Genomic DNA, 27,163 nt, shown 5'->3' on the forward strand with positions numbered 1-27,163 from the left:
CCCAAAAGACCTAATCTGACCAGAGTTTATAATCCTCTCAAATTACTGCCATAATGGCACTGTAGTAAAATTCTTAGCTATGGTATTTTGCGACATGAATTATGCTAGGTAGTAAAAACTGGGCTTGCAAACCCCAAGGGCTGCCTCAGGTCTATTCCACCTGTTAAACTCATAAGCCTGGAGGCACAAGATCTCCTACTTGCCAAGGCTGAACTCCACAGGAAGTATTTCTCACTAGTGGTAACATACTAGCAGAATTCCTCAGAAAGCATTTGTTAAGTTCCCCTGGGAGGCTAGGAGTCCCCAGATCAGCACACTGGTTTATAACATGACAGCAGTATGTTCATGACCCCTGGAGTTCCTGTTGTGGCTCAGCAGGTTAAGAAACTGACTAGTATCCATAATGATGTGGGTTTGATCCCTGGCCTTGTTTAGTGGGTTAAGGATCCCACATTGCTGTGAGCCATGGTGTAGGTCTTAGACTCCACTTAGATCTGACATGGCTGTGGCTGTGGCATAAGTGGGCAGCTGCAGCTCCGATTTGATCCCTGTCCTAGGAACTTCCATATGCCGTGGGCACGCCCCTAAAAAGACCCCCCCCCAAAAAAAAAGCCCAGTGTTGAGTCTTCATAAGGCTTTTCTTAGCTGTTCGATCTAAGGTGGTCCTTCACCCTAGTCACACTCTTACCCATTATCACATTTTATTTTCTGTAACAGTACTGAAATTATTTTTATTGTCTCCTCCTCAACCTTTGAAAATTTAATTCCATATGAGTAAGAGCCTTTTGTGTCTTATTTACAACTGTAAATCTAGAATCTGAACAGTATTTGCCCCATGGTAGATGATCTCTATCTTTTCTTGGCTTCACCTGAAGCATGTGGAAGGGATTGAACCAGTGCCACAGCAGAGACTACACTGGTTCTTTAACCTGCTGAGCCACCAGGAAACTCCTAGATGTTCTAAATGAATCTTTTGAATAACTTTTCATCCACTTATGTATTTTTATTGCTTTAATGTCATAGAGATAACATAGTACCCACTTTTTGCTCTTTCAAATATCTTTTTTTTTTCTTTTGCTTTTTAGGGCTGCGCTCACGACATATGGAGGTTCCCAGGCTAATCGGAGCTGCAGCTGCCAGCCTACACCACAACCACAGCATGTCCAGATCCAAGCTGCATCTGCAACCTACACCACATCTCATGGCAACACTGGATCCTTAAACAGTGATCAAGGCCAGGGATCAAACCCACAACTTCATGGTTCCTAGTCAGATTCATTTCTGCTCCGCCACAACGGGAACTCCTGCCTTTCAAATATCTTTGATTACAGTAGTATTTTACCTAGGCCTTGGGAATGGATATGGGGAAAATATTTGTGAATCACTGAAATGTGGGTAAAAGAAAATTAGATTCTAATTAAAATAATCGTCTAGGCATGTTTGAGCCATATTAAAGCTAGTATTTTAAGTGTGGAATGCATTATCTTTGTAAGACTAAGTGACAAAACTGTTGATTTGATTTTAAATTCATACTAAATGAATGGGCATATTTCCCATTGTGTTGTGGAGAGGTTTTCTTTGAATATGTTCAGATATTTAAACCACATGGGTCATGTCATTTGTGGAAAAGATATGCATACCTAAAACCCAATGGGAACTCTTAAAGCAGTTTTCTGCAATCAACACACCCTTGCCACACAGCCCAGTTTCATTATTACTAGGAAATGTTTTCTTTTTTTAATCTCAACTATTTTGGCACCTTCTATGCTCCCATAGTTGTATTTAGTTATTTTTTTGACGTAGCTCTTCCTACAATATGATATTAGTACACATCTTCAAGGTCATTAGGTTCTGACATTAGATTGGTCTTTAGCTGAGATGTCTAATAGAGAGTAGACCCACTGATAAAATATATCAGGAATCCACTAGAGGGCAGCAAGATGCAAACCAAATTTAAATTTGCCCCCAGAAAGGCGGATGTTATCACAAAAATTAGTACTGCAAGTAAGATTTCTTAAATACAAAAAATTCAAACTAGTTTAGTGATGTAAAATAATTTATGCACAAGTATTTCCCCTTTATTGAAATAGTAGTCAAGTTCAAAATGAAAACAGAATTGGTTCTGGGCCCAGCGTTTTTACTAATTGAGTGATTAGGGACAGTCAACAGTTTGCCTCTCTGGTCCTCTTTTATAACAATGGATTTGCACAAAATGATTTTTAACATTCTTTTCAACTCTAAAATTCCATGGTTTTATAATTTATGATTCTATTTAAGTCATTTAAAATATTTTTGATTAGGCTATTACATTTGTCTATCATCCATAACTTGACATCAGTGGAGATTCTGTTTGGAAATACCCAGCATTATTTCATGGACAACTCAGGTCTCTGATACGCATTGATTTACCTTAATAAAAAGATGCTTCTGCCCCCATTTGTATATAATCCAGTGACAATACTGATTGCAATATTTTCTGGAATAAATTTTACGATTTAAGCCATCAATGCAATCTGTTTTTATTTTAAAAAAACATAAAAATAAAATCCGCAATGATCTTATATATATCCAAGTTTTTCTTACTCTCCATTTTTTTTTTTTTTTTTTTTTTTTTTTTTTTTGTCTTTTTGCCTTTTCTAGGGCCGCTCCTGTGGTATATGGAGGTTCCCAGACTAGGGGTCTAATCAGAGCCGTAGCCACAGGCCTACACCAGAGCCACAGCCACGTAGGATCCGAGCCACGTCTGTGACCTACACCACAGCTCACGGCAATGCTGGATCCTTAACGCACTGAGCAAGGCCAGGGATAGAACCCGCAACCTCATGGTTCCTAGTCAGATTCGTTAACCACTGTGCCACGATGGGAACTCCTTATTTTACTGTACCATGATTCTAAGATTATTAAGGAGGTTTTATATGTATGTTTTTTATATTGTATATATTTATGTATTTATAATTTTTGTATATATATATAAAATTCTTGGCTTCAAGACCAAGGAAATGGCAATTGAGAATATATAAAAGAGCATGTTGGGGGAAAAAATATGTATACATGTAAGGATAACTTGATCCCTTGCTGTACAGTGGGAAAAAAAAAAAACCACGTTAAATATCTGAACTACTGTGATGTCATCATTCATTTGGTCAACCACTTTGAGCTTCTGGATGTGACTGATTTTCATAGCTAATTAATTCAGTTACTCTTCATGTTTGTTCAGTGAATGTCATTTATAAATATCTACCACAGCATCTACAATTTTCAGTTTATGCTTGAGCTGTGATTAAAACTGAAACTCTTGGATTCTTGCCTTGGCACAAAGGGATTGATGGGCTCTCTGCAGCACCAGGTCACAAGTTCAATCCCTAGCCTGGCATAGTGGGTTAAAGGATCAGTTGTTGCTGCAGCTGATGGAAACTGTGGCTCAGATTTCACCTGTGACTCCATATGCTGCAGGGCGGCAAGAAAGAGAGAGAAAGGAAGGAAGAAAAAAACAAAACAAACTCTTTTCTAAATAGCATTTCTCTTGAGCATCGATGGATAAAACTGTCAGCATTTTAGTGAAAGCAGAAACCAGTTCTGAATCCAGACTGATAATGCAGTCATATTTAACAATGCACCACGTATTTAAATATTTCCAACACTCATTTAGGACAGATTTTCCTCTTATATGCATGAGGAAGAAATATGCCTGGCTGGCAATCAATGTGACAAATGAAAGAAAATCACCCTTTAAAACATAATAAAACTATTATTACCATCAGAAGCCAGAGGAAGTAGAACAATGTTACAGGCACATTACAGGCACACTGCCCTGGAACATTAGCTCTTCTGGTATGGATAAGGCTGGTACCCCATTTTCTTTGACTCTGAGATCTTTAACTTCTTCCTCCTTCTTAGACCCAGTCATTTCAATGCCTGATCATTAGCATGAAATGATCAATCAGTCATTTTGACCTATTTGCTTTTCTACTAGAGTATGAGGAACTGAGGAGACCTCATCCTCAGAGTCAACAATTTCAGATATAAGATGCAGTTTCACAACATTAGTGAGTTGAGACTTTGGACACTGTAGTATTACTTACATAGAGTAATGAGTAAAATACAGATTACCTAGGTGCAAATCCTGATTTCATCTCTTTATTCTGTGCCTCTATATCCTCATCTGTAAAATGTTTGCAATACTTATTTTTAGGGTTGTTTTAAAAATTAAATGTTGATACTATTAGTTATAAAACTATTCTAATTATTATTTAAGCTTAAAATATTAAAGTGGTTTCAACACCTTTGGTTTTCTAACAAGATGTAGCCAGGAGTATCAGATTGGAGAGCTTAGGAATAATTCACTGTTTACTTTGAACAAGTCACTTCCTCTTTCCTGGTCTTCTTATCCAGGGTCTAAAGCAAAGCTTCAAAAGTAATAAATGTTCTAGATGGTCTCAATGGATGTTGTGAAATGAGCAAACTTCAAAATAAGGTTATTGGAGCAAAAAGATGGCCAAGACACCTTCTAATGTTAATATTCTATGTGATTCATTATTTCCCATTAGGACTGTGGAGAACACAAGAAATACCATAGGCTATCTACACTGGGAAACACTGCAGAACACCTTATCATTTGCTGAAAAGAATTTTGGCAGCAACTACACAAGATCCTTTACTGTGGTAATTAATCTAGTATCAATTCTGCCAATACCGGACTGAAATAAAGGCTTGAGCAGAATAAACGCAGGTTTATTTTGGACATTGCAGTTGTTAGTGTCCGAGAGGGGCCAGGGCCAGGCCACGCGCTCAGAGGAACAGGAGGGGGCCCAGCAGCAGCTCGCCCTGGCCCAGCAAGCCGCCCCGCTCCAGGCCGCGGCCCGGGTTTTCGGCCTTGATGCGCACGGCCAGGCGGCGAACCTCGTCCTCCGAGAGCCCGTCCAAACACAAGTCCTGCTCCAAGACGGCCCGGTGACTTCGCCGAACTACGCTGCCGCGCAATGTGCGCGTCTGGCCCGGCGGCTGCAGGAGGACGAAGCTGACGCGGCAGCCGACGGGGTGCGGTGCTCGGCGACCCCTCCCGCCCCGCCCTCGGCGCGGAGCAGACGGACGCGGAGACGCCCGCTGATCCTACTGTATTCGGCGGCCAAGCGCAGGGCGCCACCAGCGTCGTCCAGAGCCACGGTGCCCTCGGCCTCTAGGCGCTCTGGCCGCGGGCTGGCGGGCGGCGGAGGGGACGCGGCGGGGGCCGAGGCCCGGGACCGAGAGCTGGCGCGAAGCTCGTCGTCTTCCTCCTTGTCCCCGCTGGAGACAGAGCGGGCGCGAGCCAAGCCACCGCTCCTTCGGGCCCGCTGGGCACGGCGCAGCAGCCCCTCGGGCACGCGTAGGAGGCGGCGGCCGCGGGGCTGCGGGACCAGCGCGTCGGGAAGCGAGCGGAGACCACCAGGGGCCGCTGGAGGCGCCGCAGGAGCTCCGGGTCTGGTAGGGAGGAAGGTGTCTCCTCCGGCTCCGCCCCCGCCGCCGTAGGTGCGCGCCCGGGGACGGGGCTCAGGCAGGAGCTCAGCGGTGCCAGATCCGCCCAGGAAAAGCGACTCCCTGCGGCGAGTGTGCGGGCTTTCGAGCAGCGCGCAGAAACCATAGGCCGTGCGCGTGCGGGGCAGGTGCGGCAGAGAGAGCGCGGCCTGCGAGCGCGGGTCCCAATCCGTGCGCCCCAAGCCGTCGTCTCTTCCTGCTTGGTCACACCACGTGTGGCGGGTTACAGCCAGGGTCGGACAAGGCGCGAGTCGTGGGGGAATGCAGAATTCGGGGATGTGGTCCGGGGTGAGCACGTTTGCGCAAGTGGCGGGTGCGACGGCCGTGGCTCCACCGGTCTGACCCTGGAAAAACCGGTTTCCGCCCCGCAGGAGGCGCTCAGGTCCCCAGAGGAGCCGCTCCAGGCACCACATCAGGCAGGAGGTACCAGACGCTAGACGACCCACTACTGGAGCTGGTCAGCCTGAAACGCAGAAGGGCACACGGATCATCAGACTGAGCCCTGCAGGGCGCAACAATTCCAGTCTCTTCTACTTAGAGGTGATTCCACCAGCCTCCCCCCTGAACAAGGCAGACGGCCTCTCACACTGCTATTGCAAATGTATTGAAGTATTTCATTGTAAAACAATCGTTTTTCTTTTGTCCTGTCTCTATTCCGCTTGGGGTTTGCTGCTTAAATCTAGACCCGCCCTCGCTGCCCCAAGGCGGAGATTCTCAATATGTTGGCTCACGCTGTCCTCCAATCCAAGAGGCATTATGCTTTTGCGGTGCCTTGGATTAATGCACTCTAATCCTCGGACAGAATTAAAATAATTATTATCCTCTCCAGGATATTCGGCTTGCTCCCTCCTTTTAAGCTCAAAGAGCCTCACACAGGTCCCCGGGGGAGTTAAGCAAGGAAATCGGTCTCTGCTAATGTACCTGGGGTGCGGCGTCATTCAGGTCTCTGCATCGTTCCGCCCGGAGCACCAACTCATAGAGGCGCACAGCCTTGGAGAAATTCAAAGCGCTGCTCAGTACGGTTTAATGACAGCCGGCCTGAGCCTTTATACTTAGGGCCTGGGAAGCCAGCCAACAGGCGGGACTGAGCCGCACTGCTTGGTAACCTGAGGCCAGGCCTTCCAATTTTCCAAATGCCACGTGGCTGGATCCGCTGTGCAAATTCAAGCTCTTTTGCTCTCCAGCTAGTGGTGGGGATGTTTCCGTTTCCTGACAGGCAAAAGAGGGTTAAGTCTTTACTAAGTCGCACTCATTGTGAGGATCTATGGACACAGTGAATGGGAATCATACAAGCACTCTACACCCGCCATTAAGAGGAAATAAGCGGCTTGGAGTGCCCATTGTGGCTCAAAGGGTTAAGAACTCAACGTCGTCTTTGTGAGGATGCAGGTTAGATCCCCCACCTTCCTCAGAGGGTTGGGGATTCCTGTGGCTGAGGCATAGGACTCAGCTGCAGTTCTGATTCAATCCCTAGCTCGGGAACCTCCACCCATGTGCCACTGCTGCAGACATTGAAAAAAAAAAAAGGAAAAAAAAAGGGGCGGGGGAACAGAAGTCAAGTTTATCTTATTCTTTTTTTTTTTTCTTTTTTTTTTTTTTGTCTTTTTGACTTTTCTGGGGTGTATGGAGGTTCCCAGGCTAGGGGTCCAATCGGAGCTGTAGACGCCCGCCTACGCCACAGCAACGCGGGATCCCAGCCGCGTCTGCGACCTACACCACAGCTCTCGACAAGTGGAATCCTTAACCCACTGAGCAAGGCCAAGGATGGAACCCGCAGCCTCATGCTAGTTGGATTCGTTAATCACTGCGCCACGACGGGAAACTCCAGTTTATCTTATTCTTACCTAGTATCCTTCCCCCAAATCCAGCCTTTTGGTTGCTCAGCTTTCGAAGTTCCTTATCTGCCTCCTGGTTTTCTGTTCTGATTTCAAATGGTTTTTGTTTGTTGATTACAAACTACTCTGGGCACAGGGAACCTTAGGGGGCTGCTGGAAATGTCTTGTTCTGGGTGGGGTTACAGGGGTGTATCCATATGTAAAAATATTATCTAGCATACAATTAAGATTAGATATTAGGAGTTCCCACTGTGGCCAGTGAGTTAATGATCCAGTGTTTGTAGCTGGTTGGGTTTGATCCCTGTCCAGCAGCACAGCTGTGGCTGGGATTCAGTCCCTGGCCTGAAAACTTCTATATGCTGTGGAAGTGGCCGAAACGAAAAAAAAAAAAAAAAAAGATTGTATGTATCTTATACCTCAATTTAAAAAAATAACAACCCACTTCTTAAATTATGAGCACTGATTTTTTTTTATTGTCCAGTGTTCAGTAAATCAAATTGAATTTGTGCAAAGATGATTTCAGGATAGGGCATGTGCATTTTGTTGCCAAAATATATACATACCCAGGCACTGTACTGGATGATTTATGTATGGTCTCTAGAACTGTCGCATAAAGCCTACAAATTATGATTATTCCAAGTTCACATAATGATGGGAAATGAAAGAAAAATATATACTAATGGTCATAAATGAGTTATTTTGGGGATTTAAAAACTCTAATAATGTAAAATATTTAGGACAGTGCTTGGGATATGGTAAGTGCTAAATATGTAGAAGCAGTGATTATTATTAATATTAATGTTGCAAGAAGAGGGACCCCTTCCAGGGCTCTTGTCTAACACTCAGAAATAAATTACCCTAGGAGACACATGTACTGACAAAGCAAAAGACTTTACTGCGAAGGGGCATCTGGGTGGAGAGCAGCAGGGTAAGGGAATCCAGAACTGCTCTGTCACATGGCTTCCAGACTCAGGTGTTATGGGAATGGCGTTAGTTCCTGGGTTGTCTCTGGCCATTTGTCTTGCTCAGCCCATACTTGATCTGACTGAGTGTCCTTCCTTGTGGTGAGTACACCTCTGAGCCAAGATGGATGCCAGCGCCAAGGATTCTGGGAGATGAGTCATCTCCTCCTTTCTATTGCCGCCCCCCACTGGTTCCTCTCAAATCCTCCCCATTAGTTCTGGGGGGTTCCTTATCGGGGCCACCTATTGTGAGACAACTCATGCAAGCAGCTATTATATCATGCATGCCTGGCCAAGGTGGGTGGTTTCAGTCAATGGTCCCCTAACAACAATATTAATATTAGTAATAATAATAGAGGAAGGTAGTAGAATGTAGTGGTTAAGAAAATTGGGTCTGAAATAAGTGGTTCCCATTTTAGAATGGCTGCTCCCTCTGTGACCTTAAGCAAGTTACTTACACTTTCTAAGCCACAGTATCAAAATGTAAAATTAGGAGGTGGGCTTTTTGGGAGGTAATAAGATTAGTGATCTTATAAAAGAGAACCAGGAGAGCTCCCTTGCCCCTTCTGACAATAATAGTACTTACCAATAAGCTTGTGTGAGGATATAATGTGATAATGTATACAAAAAGGTTAGCATAGAGTCTTTTATATACACTGTCAGGTATTTACTGTTATTACAGTAGAGAGAAAATGTTCATTAGTTCACTTATTCATTCAGAGCAATATTTACTGAATGCCTCCTGGGTTCCAGGCACTACACTAGGCAGGTAGATCCAGGCTGTACAAGATCATATCAGCTATGTACATTTGTTAGAAGAGGAATGAAATAATGAGGATAAACTATTTGAACTCCATCTGACTGAGGCAGGAATGAGCAAAGACTATTGAACACTATATATTTAGTCTGGGGGCAGGGTTGCTGGGTCCTGGGGTTGGCATACCTTTGACTAGCGACTTCTATGTTTTTATAGCAGCTCTGCTCCTGGCCAAAATTCTTGGGCATGGGCTAAATCTATGGGAGAATGTTTACCAAATTACATACTTAAAATGTGTTTTGACTCAGCTTATCTCTTATCTCTTAGGAGATAAGACGTTAGCTCTGCAAATAAGAGCCTAGAGAGCTCCTGGTTAAAATGGTGAAGCTCACAATCTGAGAAGTGGTCTGAGAAATTGTTAAACAAAGCTGTGTTGTGAAGGGAGAGATGATTTAAAGGTAAGGAAATAGAGATTTTGGAGTCAGTCTGTCCTAGGTTCATATCTGTTATGCAACTTTTTAACAATGGAGCTGTGGGCAAGTTAATTAACCTCTTTGAGCCCAAGCTGTACAATGGGGATTATAATTCCTACCACGCAAGATTATTGTGAGCATTAAAAATGCACGAAATGCTTGGCACACAGTAAATGCTGGCTGTTATTTGGCTGTTACTATTATACACGTCTGCTTGACTAGGGATTAGGTGATTCATACATGGATTCCTTTAGAAAAACATTTCTCCTTCTGGCCAAGCCAAGCAGATTTGCTTTGTTTTTATTAATAATTTACTTTCTTCAATAACACTCTGGAAGCATTTCCTTTATTCTTGAAAACAGCAGGGATGTGTCCTCGCATGGCTGGTCCTCTGTGACCACATTAAGCCTTATGTTTTACTTACCTCGGAAGCATGAGCCATGTGATAACTGGGAGGATGGTGTAACAGGATGAGGCCCTGTGCCTGGAACACCCAAATCTACCCAGAGGAAGACCGTGATCATTCCGAGCTCATGGCTCTGGGAACATCCAGTGATGGAGCTGGAAAACAATTCTGCGAAGTAAGCATAAATAGATCGCACATCATCCAGGTCACAGGTGCCTTTGGAGTAGAAGGAAATAATTCAAAGCAGACCTGAAAAATAATATAGAAGAATTGGGTGTCAAGAAAAGCAAGAAGAAGAGAATTTATAACCACATAAAATATTGGTGTTCTGCCTTGTCCATCTCATTCAACAGAACTAGAGTGTGGAGTAGTGGAAAGAACTTGGAGTTGAGACACTTGGGTTTTAGCTCTGATAGTCACTAACTTGTTGTGGGACTTTGGCAAGTCCCTTAATTTTCCAAGTGTCTCCATCTGTCAAAGGAGGGGGTTGGATAAACCAGACGAGATTTGATTTCCTCTGTCTCTGACATTCTGCAGTCCACTTACATACTTTCTCCCAGTTAAACATCCTACCTAAACTTTCTGAAAATCCATGGTGTCATGCTTATTCTCCAGCTTTCTCCTCTAGTTCCTTTTTTCCCCAACCCCCTTTTGCTTTTCCCAACAAACTCGAGGGTTGGGAAAGGGAGTGTGGGTGTAAGACAATGTGATGTTAGAGCTTCTTCTTTTTCAATTTTTAAGCAAGAGTTGTTAATTTTTAACAAGTGTCCCTAATTCTGACTTTCATTTTTAATAGAAACAATATTTTGCACTTTGTTTTTACTGCTCATTTCCTCATTGCAGTTTAGCTTTGCCATTGCCTTTGTTATCCTGCTCATTTTTCTGAAGCCAGAATGGATGTAAGAGCTATAATTACTAGAATGCTCATTTTCTTTAGTTACCCTCTGTATCCAAATTCCTTTTGGTTCAGTGCTGTGCATTAGAGTGCCAGCGGTGTTTCTTCACATTAGTTATGGTTTGTTTTGGATTAGGACTATAAATTTCTGACTTTTGCAAGAAGTATGGCAGACTTGGGACATTTGCACCTAAAAACCAGTCTCTCAAAACATACTTAAAAAGTAAAATATTGGAGTTCCCGTTGTGGCGAGCAGAAACAAATCCGATTAGGAACCATGAGGTTTTGGGTTCAATCCCTGGCCTTGCTCAGTGAGTTAAGGATCCAGTGTTGCCATGAACTGTTAATGTAGGTCACATACGTGGCCTGGATTCTGCCTTGTTGTGGCTGTGGTGTAGTCTGATTCAACCCCTAGCCTGGGAACCTCCATATGCCACGAGTATGGCCCTAAAAAAAAAAAAAGCAAAAATAAATAAATTAATTAATCAATTGAAAGTAAAATATTAAAAGTTAAAAGCTTTTATTTTATTATTTATTTATTTATTGTCTTTTTTGCCTTTTCTTGAGCCGCTCCCGTGGTATATGGAGGTTCCCAGGCTACTGGTCTAATCGGAGCTGTAGCACTGGCCTACACCAGAACCACAGCAACGTGGGATCCAAGCTGCATCTTCGACCCACACCACAGCTCATTGCAATGCCAGATCCTTAACCCACTGAGCAAGGCTAGGGATCGAACCCGCAACCTCATGGTTCCTAGTCAGATTTGTTAACCACTGTGGCACAATGGGAACTCTGGAAACTTAAAAGCTTTTAGTCCTATCTGGTAATAGCATTACTTATACCGACCTTTTTTTTTTTTTTTTTTTTTTTTTTTTTTTTGCTTTTTAGGGCTGCACCCATGGCATATGGAGGTTCCCAGGCTAGGGGTGGAATTGGAGCTACAGATGCTGGCCTACACCACAGCAACAGCAATGCCAGATCTGAGCCATATCTGCAAACTTCACCACAGCTCACGGCAACACCAGATCCCCAACCCACTGAGCACGGCCAGGGATTGAACCTGCATCCTCATGGATACTAGTCAGATTTGTCTCTGCTGCACCACAAAGGCAACTCCCTGTACTGACAATTTTGAGCTGAATTTTTCCACCCTAAGATTTTCTATTCCATTATCCTTTCAAACTAAGTTCTCTGAAAATTACAAGTAGCCTAGTGGTGATTTAACTGTACTTGTTGAATGAGAAGAGGGTGGCAGTCCTCAGGGAGCTGAAGGAAATAAATACCTGCTGTGTAATTTTATGTAAACCACTGACTTTAATTTTTCTATGAGGACAATACTACCACCTGCATTACTTGTCTCACAGATCTTTTGTGAAGATTACTTGAAAATGCATACCTTGGCATACTAGCTCATGAGGTATAACTGAAGAAGTATTAATAAAATGGAATAATGTTTATAAAGTCAGGCATATGCATTATCCTTTCAAAAGTATAAAGTACTATGAAAGTACGAGAAGTTAGTATTACACAGGGAGTAGTATTGTCCACTTCTCCCAGCAGATTATTCTGCCTGGGGCATCTTTTGTATCATCTTGCACTATTATTCATACGTCCTTGTAAAATTTTTGGGGAACATGCCTATCCCAACCAGAACATATTAATTTTTTGCCTTCTCCTCAGTGCGTAGTTGCTGTGCATGAACAAGAGGAGAGGGGTTGTTGGGATGAGTTGAAGAGGGCTTTCTTTACACCAGAAAGGTATTAGGTCTTTGTGAGCAGAACAGTAACCTGTGCTTTGGGAAATTAGCTACATTGACAGTGAGCAGATGGATGGAAAAGGAAAAAGCTGGAGTCCAGGAGGCCAGTTAGAGGGTGACTGCATGGTTCAGATGAGACATAGAGATAATTTAGGAAATATGATGAGGAGTTCCCATCATGGCTCACAGGAAACTAATCTGACTAGCATCCATGAGGACTCAGGTTCAATCCCTGGTCTTTCTCAGTGGGTTAAGGATCTGGTGTTGCTGCAGCTGTGGTGTAGGCCAGCAGCTTCAGCTCTGATTTGACCCCTAGCCTGGGAACCTCCATATGCCGAGGGGTTTGGCCCTAAAAAAAAAGAAATAAAGAAAGAAATATGGTGAAAGCAGAATAGCCAGGTCGGACTGTTGATTGGTTGTGGATGTTGAAGGAAAGAAGTATGAAATATTTCTAAATATATCCCAAGTATTTTGTCAGGTTGACTAAGCTAGGAAAAAGAAATGGTTGAGGATTTATATTCTGTGTGCAGGAGCGAAGGATGGAGGTGGATATTGACAGCACCAGTACTGGCTAGTGCTGATTCTCTTTTACATCCATTTTCTGTAGCACCAATTGTGGACATTTTGACTTTTTTGTCCTCCAATAGACAAAAAGGAATGATTTTCCTTTTTGATCTTCTTAGTTTGTTTAGGATGCTGTCACAAGATACTATAGACTGGGTGGTTTAAAAACAACACAAATTTACTTTTCACAGTTCTGGAGGCCAGGAGGTCCAAGATGGAGGTGCCAGCTGACTCCCTGTCTTGTGAGGGCCCACTTTCTGGTTCATAGATAGCTGTTTTTTGCTCCATGCTCACAGGGCAGAAGGGGTGAGGGAGCTCTCTGAGTCTCTTCTACAAGAGTCCTCTTTTATAAAGATTCTACTCACATTCATGACGGCCCTGCTTAATTACCCAATGACCCAATTACCTCCCAAAGCCCGTGCTCTGCTCCCATACCAGGACAATGAAGGTTAGGATTTCAACATATGAATTTTGGGGGCACACATTGTCCATAGAAGATGTTTAAAAGCAATTCACACATATTTTCAGACACTGTGTGTAGCAAAGCATTTAATTAACTTGTGACTACAATAATCTAATTATTTGTTTTATGTCTGTTTATAGTACCTCAATTTTTTGAAATAAATATTAGAAAAAAGTCCAAAGAGAATTGGCTTGTCAGTGGGTGGTTTAATTTTACTAACTGAAAAAAGCCCTTACGTTATATAAAGCCTCACTTTGAAGGTCTTGCCACACCAGTAACAGTTCAGTGATTGCATGAAAGTGATAAATAAGTAACAGCTAACCCTCACCTAAAGATAAAAAAGGAAGTACTATGTTTCATTCTTTGTTTCCTTAATGAGGTAACTAAGAAGTGGCTCATGAGTTAAGTAAGAGCCAATCAGACCCAGAAGGGAGGAAAAATAACAAGTTAACGAAATGCATACTCAGTCCCCAGTTTATCTGTCATCTTGATGGGGTTCTGTTCCTTCTCCTTACAGTTGTAAATTATTAAAGTATGTTTTCAGGAAGCAAAAAAAGACGGAGGGCTATCTCAGGCACAGTTGATAGGTAGCAGGACCAGCGTGCAAAGGTCTCCTTTATTCCTCCTGAAGGGGTGGTTATTTAGGCGCTCAGTACTGACCAAAGGCCTATGAAGCGCCAGGCTCCGGTCGCGTAGGCTCCACCGAGCTGCCGCCGGAACGGCTGCGCTCTGCGGCCCCGAGGCCGACAGAAGGCTACCGCATGGTAGAAGAGGGGCCACAAAGATGTCCCCGTGCTCAGTAACTCCTACCCTCCCTTTTCCCTCTCCAACACCCCCTTCCTCAGGTGCAGGCCATTGGGCCAGCCCCAAAGCCGGCTCCCGGGTCCCTTTCCCTCCCGCCCTGGGCTGGCTGGGTGTACATCCGCCAGCAGGCCGCGAGTTTGCGGCGCGTTCACGCACCCCCCGGTCCCGGCGGCGGCGCGCCTGCGCACTGGCCGGGTCACGCGCGGTGCGGCGCGGCGCGGGGGCGGGCCGGCGCCAGGGGGGCTGTCATTCTCCGCGCGGGTCGCCGCCCTCAGCTGCACCAGGCGGTTCCGGCTCCTCCTTCTCCCGCGCCTCGGCCCCACCATGGTACTGGAGTCGGTGGTCGCGGACCTGCTGAACCGCTTCCTGGGGGACTATGTGGAGAACCTGAACAAGTCCCAGCTGAAGCTGGGCATTTGGGGCGGTAAGCGAGAGGGCGCGGCCGCGGGCTGCGGGGGTTGCCAGCGCTGGCCGAGGGGCCCACGCGGCGGGCTGCTCCCGTCCCCCGTCCCTGCTCCAGCCGGGGCCCTGCTCCCTTCGCCGCCCGAGGCTCCTCCTCCGAGGAGGGTGCTTGGCGGGGCACCCTCCCGGGCCGCAGGTGGGCGAAGTCTGGAGGCCTGTTCCCGCCTCTGCCATTAGCAGGTCTCGGGGAGCGGGCTCATGTTGGGGAGGCGCGGCCGGATCGCGCCCACGCTGCGGGGATTCCCAGCTTTGGCTTCCCTGAGGCCGAAGCCCCTGCCCCGCCCCACCTGCCCACCTTGGAGAACCTCTAACTGCTCTCAGCCTGAACCCTTTGACTCCCCAGCAGAAAAAAACCTCTCCCTGCTCCCGCACCGTGTGCAGGGAGGATGGTTGTGTGGTCACACAGCTCAAAGTGGCACCAAGGAAGAGGAGAAAGGAAATTGTGTTCCGCAGTTATTTTTTTCTGGCAGTTGTTAGCTAGTAGGAACTGGCTTCTCTTGAAGACTGAAGGATTTGGGAAAGGATCATCAGCAGGCAGGGGAAGATCACTACGAAAAGCTTGTTGGTGGGGATTCTTATCTTAAATACTTGGAGCTTCAGAGAAAGTGACTCCTTCCTTTAACATTGATTTTTCCCTCAATAAGAAGAGGACTTTCAATTTTGTTTTGGAGCGATAGAGAGAAATTCAAGCCACAGCCAGAAGCATCATTAATTAGGTGCTGCTGGGTTGCGTGCCCAAGAATTTTTATTTACAGCAACTCTTCTATCATAAAGATTGTGTATAGAAGTAGTATGCTTTTACACTCTTCAAAAAGCTTAATTATGTGCACCATTTACATGTTAAACTTTGGGACCTCTGGGGATACTTTCTACTCTGTAGAAGACGTTTGGGAATTTTGTCAGCTTTGGAGGGAAGTCGAAAGAACTACTCAGATGTCTGGAACTGCTTTTAATTCATTCAACAGGTAGCTCGATCTGTCCTATAGTTTGGCCACTAGCCACTGTGCCTATTGAGCACTTGCTGTGTAGTTAGTGCAGACTGAGGTGTGTCCTAAGTATAAAATATACACTGAGTTTTGAGAATACTCAGTAGGAGAAAGAATGTAGTATCAACAATTTTTTATGTTGATTATGTGCTACAGTGATAATATTTGAATATAATGGATAAATTAAATTATTCATTCCCCCATTTCTTTTTACTTAAAAAAAACTCTGACTCCTAAAATTTATAATTACATATGTGGACCATATATTTATATTAGGCAAGTGTGCTGCCCTAAGTGATGGAGGCTGCGTTTAGTAGGTTAATGATCATTTTATTGGTTCAGCATGGTTTGCCCAGCAACACATACTCTGTTTACATGCCCTCCCCTCACACAAAGTGGTCCAAGAGAAAGAGAAGTAACATTTAAGGAATTAAATGTTCAGTGCCTCCTGCCGGGATTGTTTCTTCAGACTACTGTTTACTAATATGAATTACTCTTTGCAGTTTGTAAACATTATATGAAATCTGAAAAGGTTCTGAGCTAGTACTTAGGAAGCCTGGGTTTTAGGTTGTGTTTGACAGTGCATTTACCTTACTGGGCCTTAATTCCTTCTTAATTTCATCTTTACAGAAAAAAATCATACCAGAAAATAGAATATTTCCATGTAATCTCGACTCAGAATCACTTACCCAAGTTACAATGTTTTGCCCAATTTACCTCAGATTAAAAAAAAATTGTTTTGGAGTATAGCTGACTTAGAAAGTTGTGTTAATTGCAGGTATACGGTAAAGTGAATCAGTTATACATATATCCATTCTTTTTCAGATTCTTTCCCTGTATAGGTTATTATACAGTATTGAGTAGATTACCCTGTGCTATACAGTAGGTCCTTGTTACCTGTTGTATATAGTAGTGTGTATATGTCACTCCCAACCCCCTGTTATCCCTCCCACTGCACACTGACCTCAGAGGTTTTTTAAAAATAAAGTTTCTGGATACATTCAAAAATTCCTTTCCTACCAAATCTGATTTTCCTTTTTCTTTTTCTTTAGACTTAGGGGATGGCCTAGGTAACATCTGAGGGTCCTTCCAGTACTCTATGATAGTTGTAAAGATATGATATTGTAAAGATAATGTGAAATTGTTATGTATACTGCTTGAGAATTTGAACTTCCTAACAACTGAAGTTAAAATGCCATAAGCATAATTTGACACATTTCTCCCCTATTTTTTGGTGAAATATAGGAAGGGAGACTTTCTTTTCTTTCATTTTCTTTTCTTTTTTTTTTAAATAAAGTAGTCTACCCATGGCCAATATCAACTTTATAATAGGCCTGAACAAATACACACATTTCTTTTAGGAAATGTCTTCAGTGGGGAGTCCATTCAGGTTTATAAGCTCATAGCTGTGCTTCTATAAAATTTTGCTGCCTTTTATTTTTGTGTTATCTTTGTGTATTGCGTTATCTTTGTGTATTGGAAGCAGTAAGTCATGAGCTTTTTACAGTTATTGCTCAATATGTTTTCTTTGTAACACCAATTCCCTTATTAAAATAGAGACGCAAAGTGTGAGTTGACTATTGCTGTTTTTTGAAGAAGTTTATCTCAAACTTTTTATGGTGAACAAGTGGGATTATTAAGTTAACCTAATGAAACAGCTGATTTTTATGATATTTGTGGTAGTGATAAGTTTTATAAAGAGTAAAATAATTTATATAGTCTTAGGTGAAAATTGTTTGCTTTAGCACGTAGGTTTATGAGTCATAGAATTTGGCTCTGTCAGTTTTGTTTTTTCTTGTTAAATTTTTGAATCTTAAGAAAGTGAAGAATTTAGCCTGTAAAAATCTCACATAGCTGATCTTGTTATTCTTTCCAAGTGAAGGGTAAACTAAGTTCTTACTTCTTTGACTAGTCTATGGCAGTGGTTTTCCACCAGGGATGACTTCGCCCCCAAAAGCCTGTTTGGCATGTGTGAGACATTTTTGGTTGTCACACTGAGGGACAGAGGTGTGCTCTTGGTATCTGGTGGTGAACCCCCGAATACTGCTCTCTTCTACAGTACACGTGACAACTCCCCACAGCAATGAATTACTCAGTCCAAAATGTTTGTTGAGAAACCCTAGTCTAAGGAGAATATTGAGATTGTATTCTGCCTTTATAGGAGACCTGCTGCTGACCAGGTTGGAGTAAGAAGTAAAAAAGACTTAGAGGATTTATATGCTTCATGAAATTTTATAACTTGAGATAAACAGACACCTTAAGATGTGTGTTGGTAACATGTTGGTAAAAATGCATAGTCTTGGCTTGGATGATTATCGGGAATCAAAATGTTGTGTTGATATAATTTGAGAAGTGTTGTGCTATGCATACCTTCATGCATACATAGGCATTCACAATGAACTCCACAATAAATAAAAAGTTGTCGACTGAGAAGGATGGAGAAAATTATTGGAGTGGCTAGAATCAGGAGGTATACAGTGGATATTGCCTTAAATTGGAGAAGAAAAAAAAAAGAGAACTTTGTCATTTGCCTTCTCTTTTTATTTTAAAGATTAATGCCAAGCAGTTCCTATGTATTTTTAAAAATGATTTAAGCAGAATGATCTTTTAAGAATTCTGTTGTAGAGGAGTTCCCATTGTGGCTCAGTGGTTAACGAATCCGACTAGGAACCATGAGTTTGCAGGTTCGATCCCTGGCCTTGCTCAGTGGGTTAAGGATCCGCCATTGCCGTGAGCTGCGGTGTAAGCTCAGATCCTGCGTTGCTGTGCCTCTGGTGTAGGCCGGCGGCTATAGCTCTGATTAAACCCCTAGCCTGGAAACCTCCATATGCTGTGGGAATGGCCCTAGAAATGGCAAAAAGACCAAAAAAAAAAAAAATTCTGTTGTGGAGAAATGAGGCCCTGATTATTACCTGTGGGACCAATGGGCAAAACATTTTAATTCTTTAAGCCTCAATTTCCTTAAAATGGGGAAATAACACTCTGTGTTTGAGTTAAATCATGTAAAGATCTTTGTAATTATAATTGTTAAATTTTTAACATTGATAGTAATAGTGATAATACACAAACCTAGCTAAGTGATGGAAAGCAGCCTGCTTGTTTTATTTTACAGGCATATCTTGGAGATATTGCAGGTTTGGTTCCAGACCACTGCAATAAAGTTAGTATCAAAATAAAGCAAGTCACATGAATTTTCTGGTTTTCTAGTGCAGTAAAAGCGAATGTTTAGATTATACTGTAGTCTCTTATGTGTACAATAGCATAATGTCTACAAAAGATACATACCTAATTAAAAAATACTTTATTGATAAAAAATGCTAACCATCATCCAAGCCTTCCACGAGTCCTGATCTTTTTGCAATAGGAACATCAAAGATCACTGAGCACAGGTCACCATAACAAATATAATAATGAAAAAGTTTAAAATATTGCAAGAATTACCAAAATGTGACAGAGACATGAAGTGAGCAATGCTTTTGGAAAAATGGTGACAATAGATTTGCTTGACAGAATTGCCGCAAACCTTCAATATGTAAAAAATGCAGTAACTGTGAAGCTTAGTAAAGTGAAAATGTATTTTCTTCTTTCTTTTTCTTTTTTTTTTTTTTTTCTTTTTGCCATTTCTAGGGCCACTCCTGTGGCATATGGAGGTTCCCAGGCTAGGGTTCGAATCGGAGCTGTAGCTGCTGGCCTATGCCAGAGCCACAGCAACTCGGAATCTGAGCCACATCTTCGACCTACACCACAGATCACAGCCATGCTGGACCCTTAACCCACTGAATGAGGCCGGGGATCGAACTCAACCTCATGATCCCTAGTCAGATTCGTTTCCTCTGTGTCACGATGGGAACGCCTGTATTTTCAGTAAGTATATTTCTTCTAGACTTTAGATGTTAGCGTTTTTACATTCTGTAGCAGGATAATTTTATGTGGAGGTAACCACATGTCTAAACATATCTTATTTACCAAGCAAAGTTCTTAAAAGAAAAAAAAATGGACTTGAATTTATGCTTACAATACTTACATTACCTGCCTGTTTGTAAATCAGATTTTCAAAGTTCAGAAAAGTGCCTGGTGGGCATATTGCTGCCTCTGCAGGTAGGAAGGTTCCCTGAAAACCGGTACCAGGAGTTAAATTGCACAGCCCTTAGCTATTTAAGGTGTGTCCAGGTTTAATTGTTTTTAAGCTAAGATTTGAAAAGGTATGTTGAAACACCAGATCTTTTGCCGTTTGGCTGAAGTAGGATTGCTACAATGTAGAACCTTTGTCAATATGATTTTTCAGAGTGATTTGAAAAATCATCAGGAAAATCTCTGTTCAGAATTCTGCTGCTCTCACTTCCATTTGACAGGTAGAATATACAAAGAAGCTGTGAGGTGTTGGATGCAAGGAGTGGCTTTGGTGACCTGCGGGAGCAGTAGGAACAGGAGCCAGGTGGAGTGCCCTCAGAATTTGTAGCTTGGCCAACCAGGCTGAGCCTGTGCTGATTATTGTATTGTCCTTCACTCCACCCCTGACACATTTCCTATCAGCTGCCAGATGTTGTTGGAGCAGAGCAGCATAAGGAAGGAGGAAGCCTGGGATCTAATTACATGTCCACTACTGCCCGGTTCATTGGCCTTTGGCAAGTCACTGGCCAGTGACCAGTAGCGCCTTATCTGTAAATGAGAAGGTTAGGCAAGATCATTTCTTCTGATTTTAAGCTTCTGTGACTTGAACAAGGCCAGAGCAGTGTGAACTCCTTCATTAAGTTATCCCGCAGCGTGCTCTGTATTCATGGTGAGAAGTGGTAGTCAAATAGTGTTTCTTTTCTTTTTGTTCTTCACTCAGGCCTGGTGAGCAGAGAGCCACAGTCAGGAAATAGGACAAAAAAAGTGAAGTTCTAGCCTCATGCTGATACTTGTGAATTCAAATATAATATTGTCTTAACAGATGGCTGATGGGCAGCTTGAGAATGCAAGAAAAAATGGCCTTCTTTGCTTCTTTTTACCTTGATACATAAAACATATCAGTGTTAAGTATTTCTAAGCCTGTAGAGGAAGTTTTTTTTATTTTTTTCTGCTACCGCTTGGCATGGTGAAGGCCACATTTCTCATTTTCTTGTCCTATAGCATGTAAAGTAAACAACAAAAAGTTTAGTATTGTACTGTCCTTAGGCTCATTTAAGCAGTGCTTAAAAATTTTCTTGAAAACACCTTTCCACATATTTAAGTAGCATCATAAATTAAAAGTCACCCCACTTGTGCAAGTAGAGCTGGAAGTTGGTACTCGGTTAAGTGTTCTGCTAGGAGTCTCTGCCACACTTCTCTTTGGAGATCCCTGAATGTACTTGAAAGAGAGGAAGTTCTGTGATGACACAGCAGCTTTCCACTTTTCTTTGCCAGGGCTTCCTGTTTCAGTAGGGAGATGGAAAAAGTAAGAGTCATTTGTTTCTTTTCCCTTTCCAACTTTCCCCTCCCAAGACAGTCACTGTGAACTCCTATTAAAAGGAGTCTAGCTGGGTTAATTTGGTTTGGCTAGCTAGATTGAATTGAAATGAATTAATACAGTATTTTCTTCAATATACTTTGCTAAAACATTAATTATTAAAATAATTTGATTTATGCTTCAAAAATGTTTATTGGCTTTAACTCATGTCCTTGGAAAATCAATGTATCTGAATATTTTGATGCATTTTCAAATAAATGATGAGTGGTTTATGTTACACATATATAACAGAAATCTTAAATAACAATGTCCATAGCACCACATATTTTTTTTTCCCCCACTGTATTACAATATGCAAAGTTAGTTTCATGGATTAGGGCATGGCATTTTTGTTTTGTTTTGAATCATAGTTTTGGATTAATGTCTAAGTTTTACATTAAGAACATTGACCCATGGGTTTGGAGACATAGGTTCTATTCTGAGCAATGCTACAAATTAATGGTATAACCTTGGATAAACCATCTAATCTGTTTAGGTTTCAGTTTCTTCATATATAAAGTGAGAGAGGATTAGGTTTTAAGATCTTTTTGGTCCTGAAAAGTTCTAAATCATAACTTGTGAATTTCTGTCTTTTGTTTTTGGAAAAATGTGGAATTTTAAAAAGTACTGAAATGACCCTTTTGTAGTGTCATCTCCTAGGATGCATTCTCTCCTGCTTCTCTATTTTCTACTGTGACACTATTCGAATTCCCTAATTAAATCTTGACTCTACCTTCCTTTCTGGTTTTGTCTTTGCTAGTTGCACTGATTTTAGTTACCCTTTTTGTTTTCAGATTCCTTTACACTCATTTGAAATGCAAAGATCAGGAGTTCTCATTGTGGCTCACAGTATGAACCCGACTAGTATCCTTTAGGACATGGGTTTGATCCCTGGCCTCATTTGTAGGTTAAGGATCTGGTGTTGCCCTGAGCTCTGAGGTAGGTTGCAGAGGAGACTTGGATCCCAAGTTGCTGTGGCTGTGGTGTAGGCCAGCGGCTGCAGCTGTGATTCGACTCCTAGCCTGGGAACTTACATGTGCTGCAGGTGTAGCCCTGAAAAAAAATATAAAATGCAAAGATCAGAAGTTGGCCTACCAACTACTCAGGCCTCTCAATGCTGGGTCAAAATCCTTTTTTTTTTTTTGCTTTGTAGGGCTGCACCCATGGCATATGGAGGTTCCCAGGATGTTAGGGGTTGAATTGCAGCTCCAGCTGCCAGCCTACAGTACAGCCACAGCAACACCAGATCTGAGCCGTGTCTGCCACCTACACCAGAGCTCATGGCAATGCTGGATCTTTAACCCACTGAGCGAGGCCAGGGATTGAACCCACAACCTCATGGTTCCTAGTTGGAGTTGTTTCCTCTGCATCACAATGGGAACTCCTTGAGTCAGATTCTTGAATGGCATTAGGTTTTTTTTCAGGGAAGATAGAACTGTCTTCAGAATTAAAATTCATTACCCTTTCTGCTCTGCTCCTAGGGAGATAGTATAATGTTCTGGATGCAGCACTGCACTTCAGGACATTTGAGCCCTGATTCTTACTAACCTTGACATAGTGTTCTTAGGCCAGTTGTTTAACCTCTCTAAACAGCCTCACCAGTTTCTTTCTATGTTCTGCCTCCTTCACCAGGAGTAATAATAATAGTAGTAGTAGTAATGAAATAGATTTGAGAATGTTCTCTAAAATAGAAAGTTTATGTTCTTACTCATCTTTATTTCCATGTAATATGTATTCTAAGTAATTGGGTCAGTATTTATTGAGTGCCCACTTTGGGGAGAATCAATAAGGAATTTATAATCAGGTTGAAGGATTTATATGGTTAGGTGCTGTAAAAAAGGTGCAGCTAAACTCTATGAAAGTTGAGATAGGTTATTTTTGACTGGAGGTATTTAACATCCGTACTATATTTCTTACATTCATTTTGTAGGCCATTATGTGTTTTTAAAACTGTTCTTGGACTTAGGCAGGCTTGTTCCGAATTATGCAAGTGCCATTTGATTTTTACTCATAAATATACTGTTGTTATTTTCTGTTCTTTAATTTAGCTGTTTTTCTTTTTTTTCTATTAAATTTTTTATAGATGACGCCAACTCTGCCTGCTTTGGTTTCATTTTCTAATTTAATGGATATACTTGCATTTCCCTCTTCAGATTCATTTCCATGTTCATTCGTAATGATTATAAGTTTTGATCCAAGATCTACTCTTTTATGATGCTTCTTAAAATATCCTTCAAAATTAGCTTTGAAACTTTTATGTGACTCTCTATAGTCATGTATGTTCAAAAAAAATGTTTCTGTTTATTAATGAGTATTATATAGGGCCAAAATCAGGAACCTTGTCTTCTGAAGCAGATTATACTCATTGCTTACTTTTATCCTTGCTTGCCAGGCCATCACAGAAGGAAATCTCTTCATACAACTTCCCTACTTGTCTGTCTCCTTGTTCTCTTTAGAACTTTATGGGAGTTCCTGTACTAGTATTCATGAGGATGCAGGTTCAATACCTGGCCTTGCTTAGTGGGTTAAAGATCAGGCATTCCCCTGAGCTGTGGTGTAGGTCGCAGATGTGGTTTGGATCCAGTGTTGCTGTGGCTGTGGCCGCAGCCGGTAGCTACAGCTCCAATTTAATCCCTAGCCTGGGAACTTCCATATGCCGTGGGTGCAGCCCTAAAAAGACCAAAAAAAAAAAAAAGAAAAACCAAACAAAAAAACCACACCACTTTATTGGATTAGTGGTATTGGATTGTGGATTGGCTTTAGTGCCTTCCTTGCTGGTAGATTTAAATTTATCCATCTCCCCCTCCCTCACATTGTTGCTAAAGATTAGACACAAATATTTACTTTTCCTCTAGGTTTTCATGAACTTCCTGTGGCCTTTTATGTTCTTAGCCCCAGGTGATCTGATTCTAGTAGTAAAGATATTTGCATATGTATAGAATTATGTTATCTTAAAGTAGAAATGGAAAAAAATGGCTACTTTTTTCTCAGTAGTCAGTTAAATATAAAATGATTGATTATATGGGAGGAAGTCTGCCTTACATATCTAGAAAAGCAAGCATTTTAGTGGAAGAGTACTTAGCACCGTGCCTTACTTAGATAAGGCATTCATCTACTGGTTGAATGAATGAATGAATATGCTTTTACCCTGTTAATCAGTAATATGCTACTGTTCCTTCCTTTTTCTTTATGGTAGGATTAGTGGCTCCTCCTTCAGTGCAAATAATTTATAGAATATTATCATTCTTATTTCATTGTTGTATTTACGCTTGTTAGATGGCATTCATATTTTTCAGAAAGGAAGTATGCGTTTTTCACTAGACTCTAAATGGTCTAAAAGAAATAGATCTTTTTTATGTGTTTGTACATAAAGTAAATAGTCAAATATAGGAGAAATTTATATATAACATTGAGGTCATATTGACATTAGAATTTGTTTTGTTTCCCCATGTCTTATTACAATTTGTATAATAATTTTAACATTAAAGTAATACCTGTTTATTGTAAAAACCTGAAGATACTGATGAACATATATTTAAAAATCCTTAATTCTACCTTCCAGCAATAATTACTGTTACCTTTTTTTTGGTATGCCTTTCTCAATGTACTTGTTTAGCTCTGTTAGCTGTGTTGGTAGTTTTCAGTATTTCATACCTTAAATACCATCTATTCATTAAAGAACCAGAGTGCCACTGCAGTAGAAACAGTGTGCTTTTTAGGAGAACATTTATATTTTTAAATACATTATTTTAGTGCTTTAACAATTGTTTTAAAATGCTTCATATCTACTGCAGGTTACTTCTGAGCACTCCTGGTGACCCTTGACCTGCTGGTTGAGCATTACTGGGTAGAACATCAAAATTCATGAGCAGGTTTACAAGTCCCCATATGGGTCTGGGATCTTGTTCAGCTGGTTTGGACTGCTTCAGATATGCACTAGCATCTGTGCAAATCACTTCTTTTGACTTGAATAGAGTTCCCAGTTGTAATTTTTTGTAGTTCTGACAGAATTAAATCCAGAAATATTTTCCATACAGTGCTTTTTAAGGATTTTTTTTCCCCAGTTCTCAAATATGTGTCATTATTCCGTAACTACTGTGTTATCCCTGCAATTTGGTTAGGGATGATATCTTGTCAATTCTACCTCCAAAGTAACTTTTTTCCCCCCTTTTTGGCCACCCCAGGGCAAGGGGTCAGATACAGGCCACACTTGCAACCTGTGTTGCAGTTGCTGCAACACCAGAACCTTAATCCATTGTTTGGGCAGGTTGTGCCACATTGGGAATGCCCAAAATAATTTTTTTTTTTTTTTTTGCTTTTTAGGGCCGCACCTGTGGCATGTGGAGGTTCCCAGGCTAGGGGTCTAATCAGAGCTACAGCTGTCAGCCTACACCACAGCCACAGCAACACAGGATCCGAGCCCTGTCTGCGACCTACACCACAGCTCACGGCAATGCTGGATCCTTAACCCACTGAGCAAGGCCGGGGATCAAACTCGCAATCTCATGGTTCCTAGTCGGATTCGTTTCCACTGCACCACGATGGGAACTTCCCCAAAATAATTTTTAGTCTCTCTTCAACCCCAAAGTTACTGCCTACTTCAGATTTTAATTTCTTTTCAGTGTATTGTAGAAACTTTCTTCCCATTTGTGAGGCTTCTTACCTTTCATTTCAGTTTTTAAGTTTATTTTAGAGAGTTTACAATATGTATATACAAAGAAAATGAAATTTATTATATGGAAATAACCACTGTGATTACTATGTTATCTACTATTTCACTTGTTTGTTATCTATGTATATGTGCATATATATAATTTTAAAATTGGATCAATCAGGGCATCCTTTAACCTTATTTTAAAACAATATGTTATGAACAGTTTCCCATATCTGTCTACATTTTGTGGTTCTGTGTTGTTGGTTATTGTGATTTACACCATCTTCCTGGACATTTAGATCTTTAGGTCCTCCTTCTTTCCTTCCCTCCCTCCCATCAATCCTTTCTGCTCTCATAACCAATATTGCAATATCCTGTAGCTAAATTTTTTGGACAGATCTATTTCTTGGGATAGTAATAGTTCTAGCTCAGATTTGTCATCCCTGTTGTACTTCATCTCTGTAACCAATCTGAACTTCTCATCCTAAAAACTCTTTCTTAGCCTACCCCCTGCCAACTTTTCTGGCTTTATCTTCTCCCCTTATTCACACCCCTCCAGCTGCGACAAACCATATGTGCTTTCTCTAAGGTATCTTACACAGGCATTTCTATTTGCCTTCTTTTCTTATCCATCCAGTAAATATTTCTTCAGTCTTCTAAACTAAACTTTTGTGTGTATGAAGTTCTTAATATCCTTAGGTAGAGTTAAATGGTTCCTTTTTACGTGGTCTTTGTTGGAATGCCAGGAGAGTATTTCCCAGATTTTAGAAATTTAGTCTCCTCTGCCAGGCTGTGAGCTCTTCACCAGCAGGCATGTTGTTATAGACAGCTCTGTGTTTCCAGCACCTAACTCATAGTAGGTGTTTGGTAAATGTTTGTTTGGATAAATCTGAGATCTGGGGAAAATGCACATCTCTTAACAGTGGCGTAATAGTTAAATATACTTTTAAACTGACTCCAAAATACTCTGAGGAAAAAACTACTTAAGAAATGTTTCTGAAGAGCATAAGAAGCATAGTGTTTTATAAAAAAAAAAAAAAAGTCATGAATGTTTAAGAAAATGCATAACTGAATAGAATACGCTTGTATTTTTAAATTTGAATCTCTAATTTTAGTAACCTTTAGAGAATTTAAGTGAAATGAAAACTTTTTGCTGAAGTTTTGATGT

The 27,163-nt window shown here is 41.5% G+C and overlaps 3 protein-coding genes across 6 annotated transcripts in view; 1 reads left to right on the plus strand and 2 right to left on the minus strand.

Annotated features, from left to right (window-relative positions):
• Positions 1-3,503: 3,503 nt before the first annotated feature.
• Positions 3,504-6,531, minus strand: C2CD4A (C2 calcium dependent domain containing 4A). Its single transcript, XM_013992909.3, is given in 3 exon segments — positions 3,504-5,046; positions 5,049-5,974; positions 6,433-6,531. Coding segments are annotated over 2 exon segments (1,134 nt in total). The 5' UTR covers positions 5,925-5,974; positions 6,433-6,531; the 3' UTR covers positions 3,504-4,788.
• A 58-nt stretch (positions 6,532-6,589) lies between these two features.
• LOC146406325 (uncharacterized) lies at positions 6,590-14,752 on the minus strand. The gene is made up of 3 exons (XM_084967961.1): positions 14,283-14,752; positions 9,963-10,193; positions 6,590-6,720 (listed from the first exon to the last, which is right to left on the minus strand). Exon 1 carries the CDS (start codon positions 14,750-14,752, stop codon positions 14,429-14,431), a length of 324 nt encoding a protein of 107 aa, XP_084824087.1. The 3' UTR covers positions 6,590-6,720; positions 9,963-10,193; positions 14,283-14,428.
• Positions 14,663-27,163, plus strand: part of VPS13C (vacuolar protein sorting 13 homolog C) — a 174,221-nt gene continuing 161,720 nt past the window's right edge. For all 4 annotated transcript variants that reach the window (XM_021094362.2, XM_021094365.2, XM_021094370.2 and 1 more), the window contains exon 1: positions 14,663-14,850. In XM_021094362.2, the coding sequence (XP_020950021.2) occupies positions 14,751-14,850 (100 nt within the window). In that variant the 5' untranslated portion in view covers positions 14,663-14,750. The remainder of the gene's footprint in view (positions 14,851-27,163) is intronic.

This window comes from Sus scrofa, chromosome 1, assembly GCF_054392235.1.
Source record: "Sus scrofa isolate SSC_HxYL_T2T_F1_AM1 chromosome 1, Sscrofa_HxYL_maternal_Yorkshire_Landrace_v2.0, whole genome shotgun sequence".
NCBI lineage: Eukaryota > Metazoa > Chordata > Mammalia > Artiodactyla > Suidae > Sus > Sus scrofa.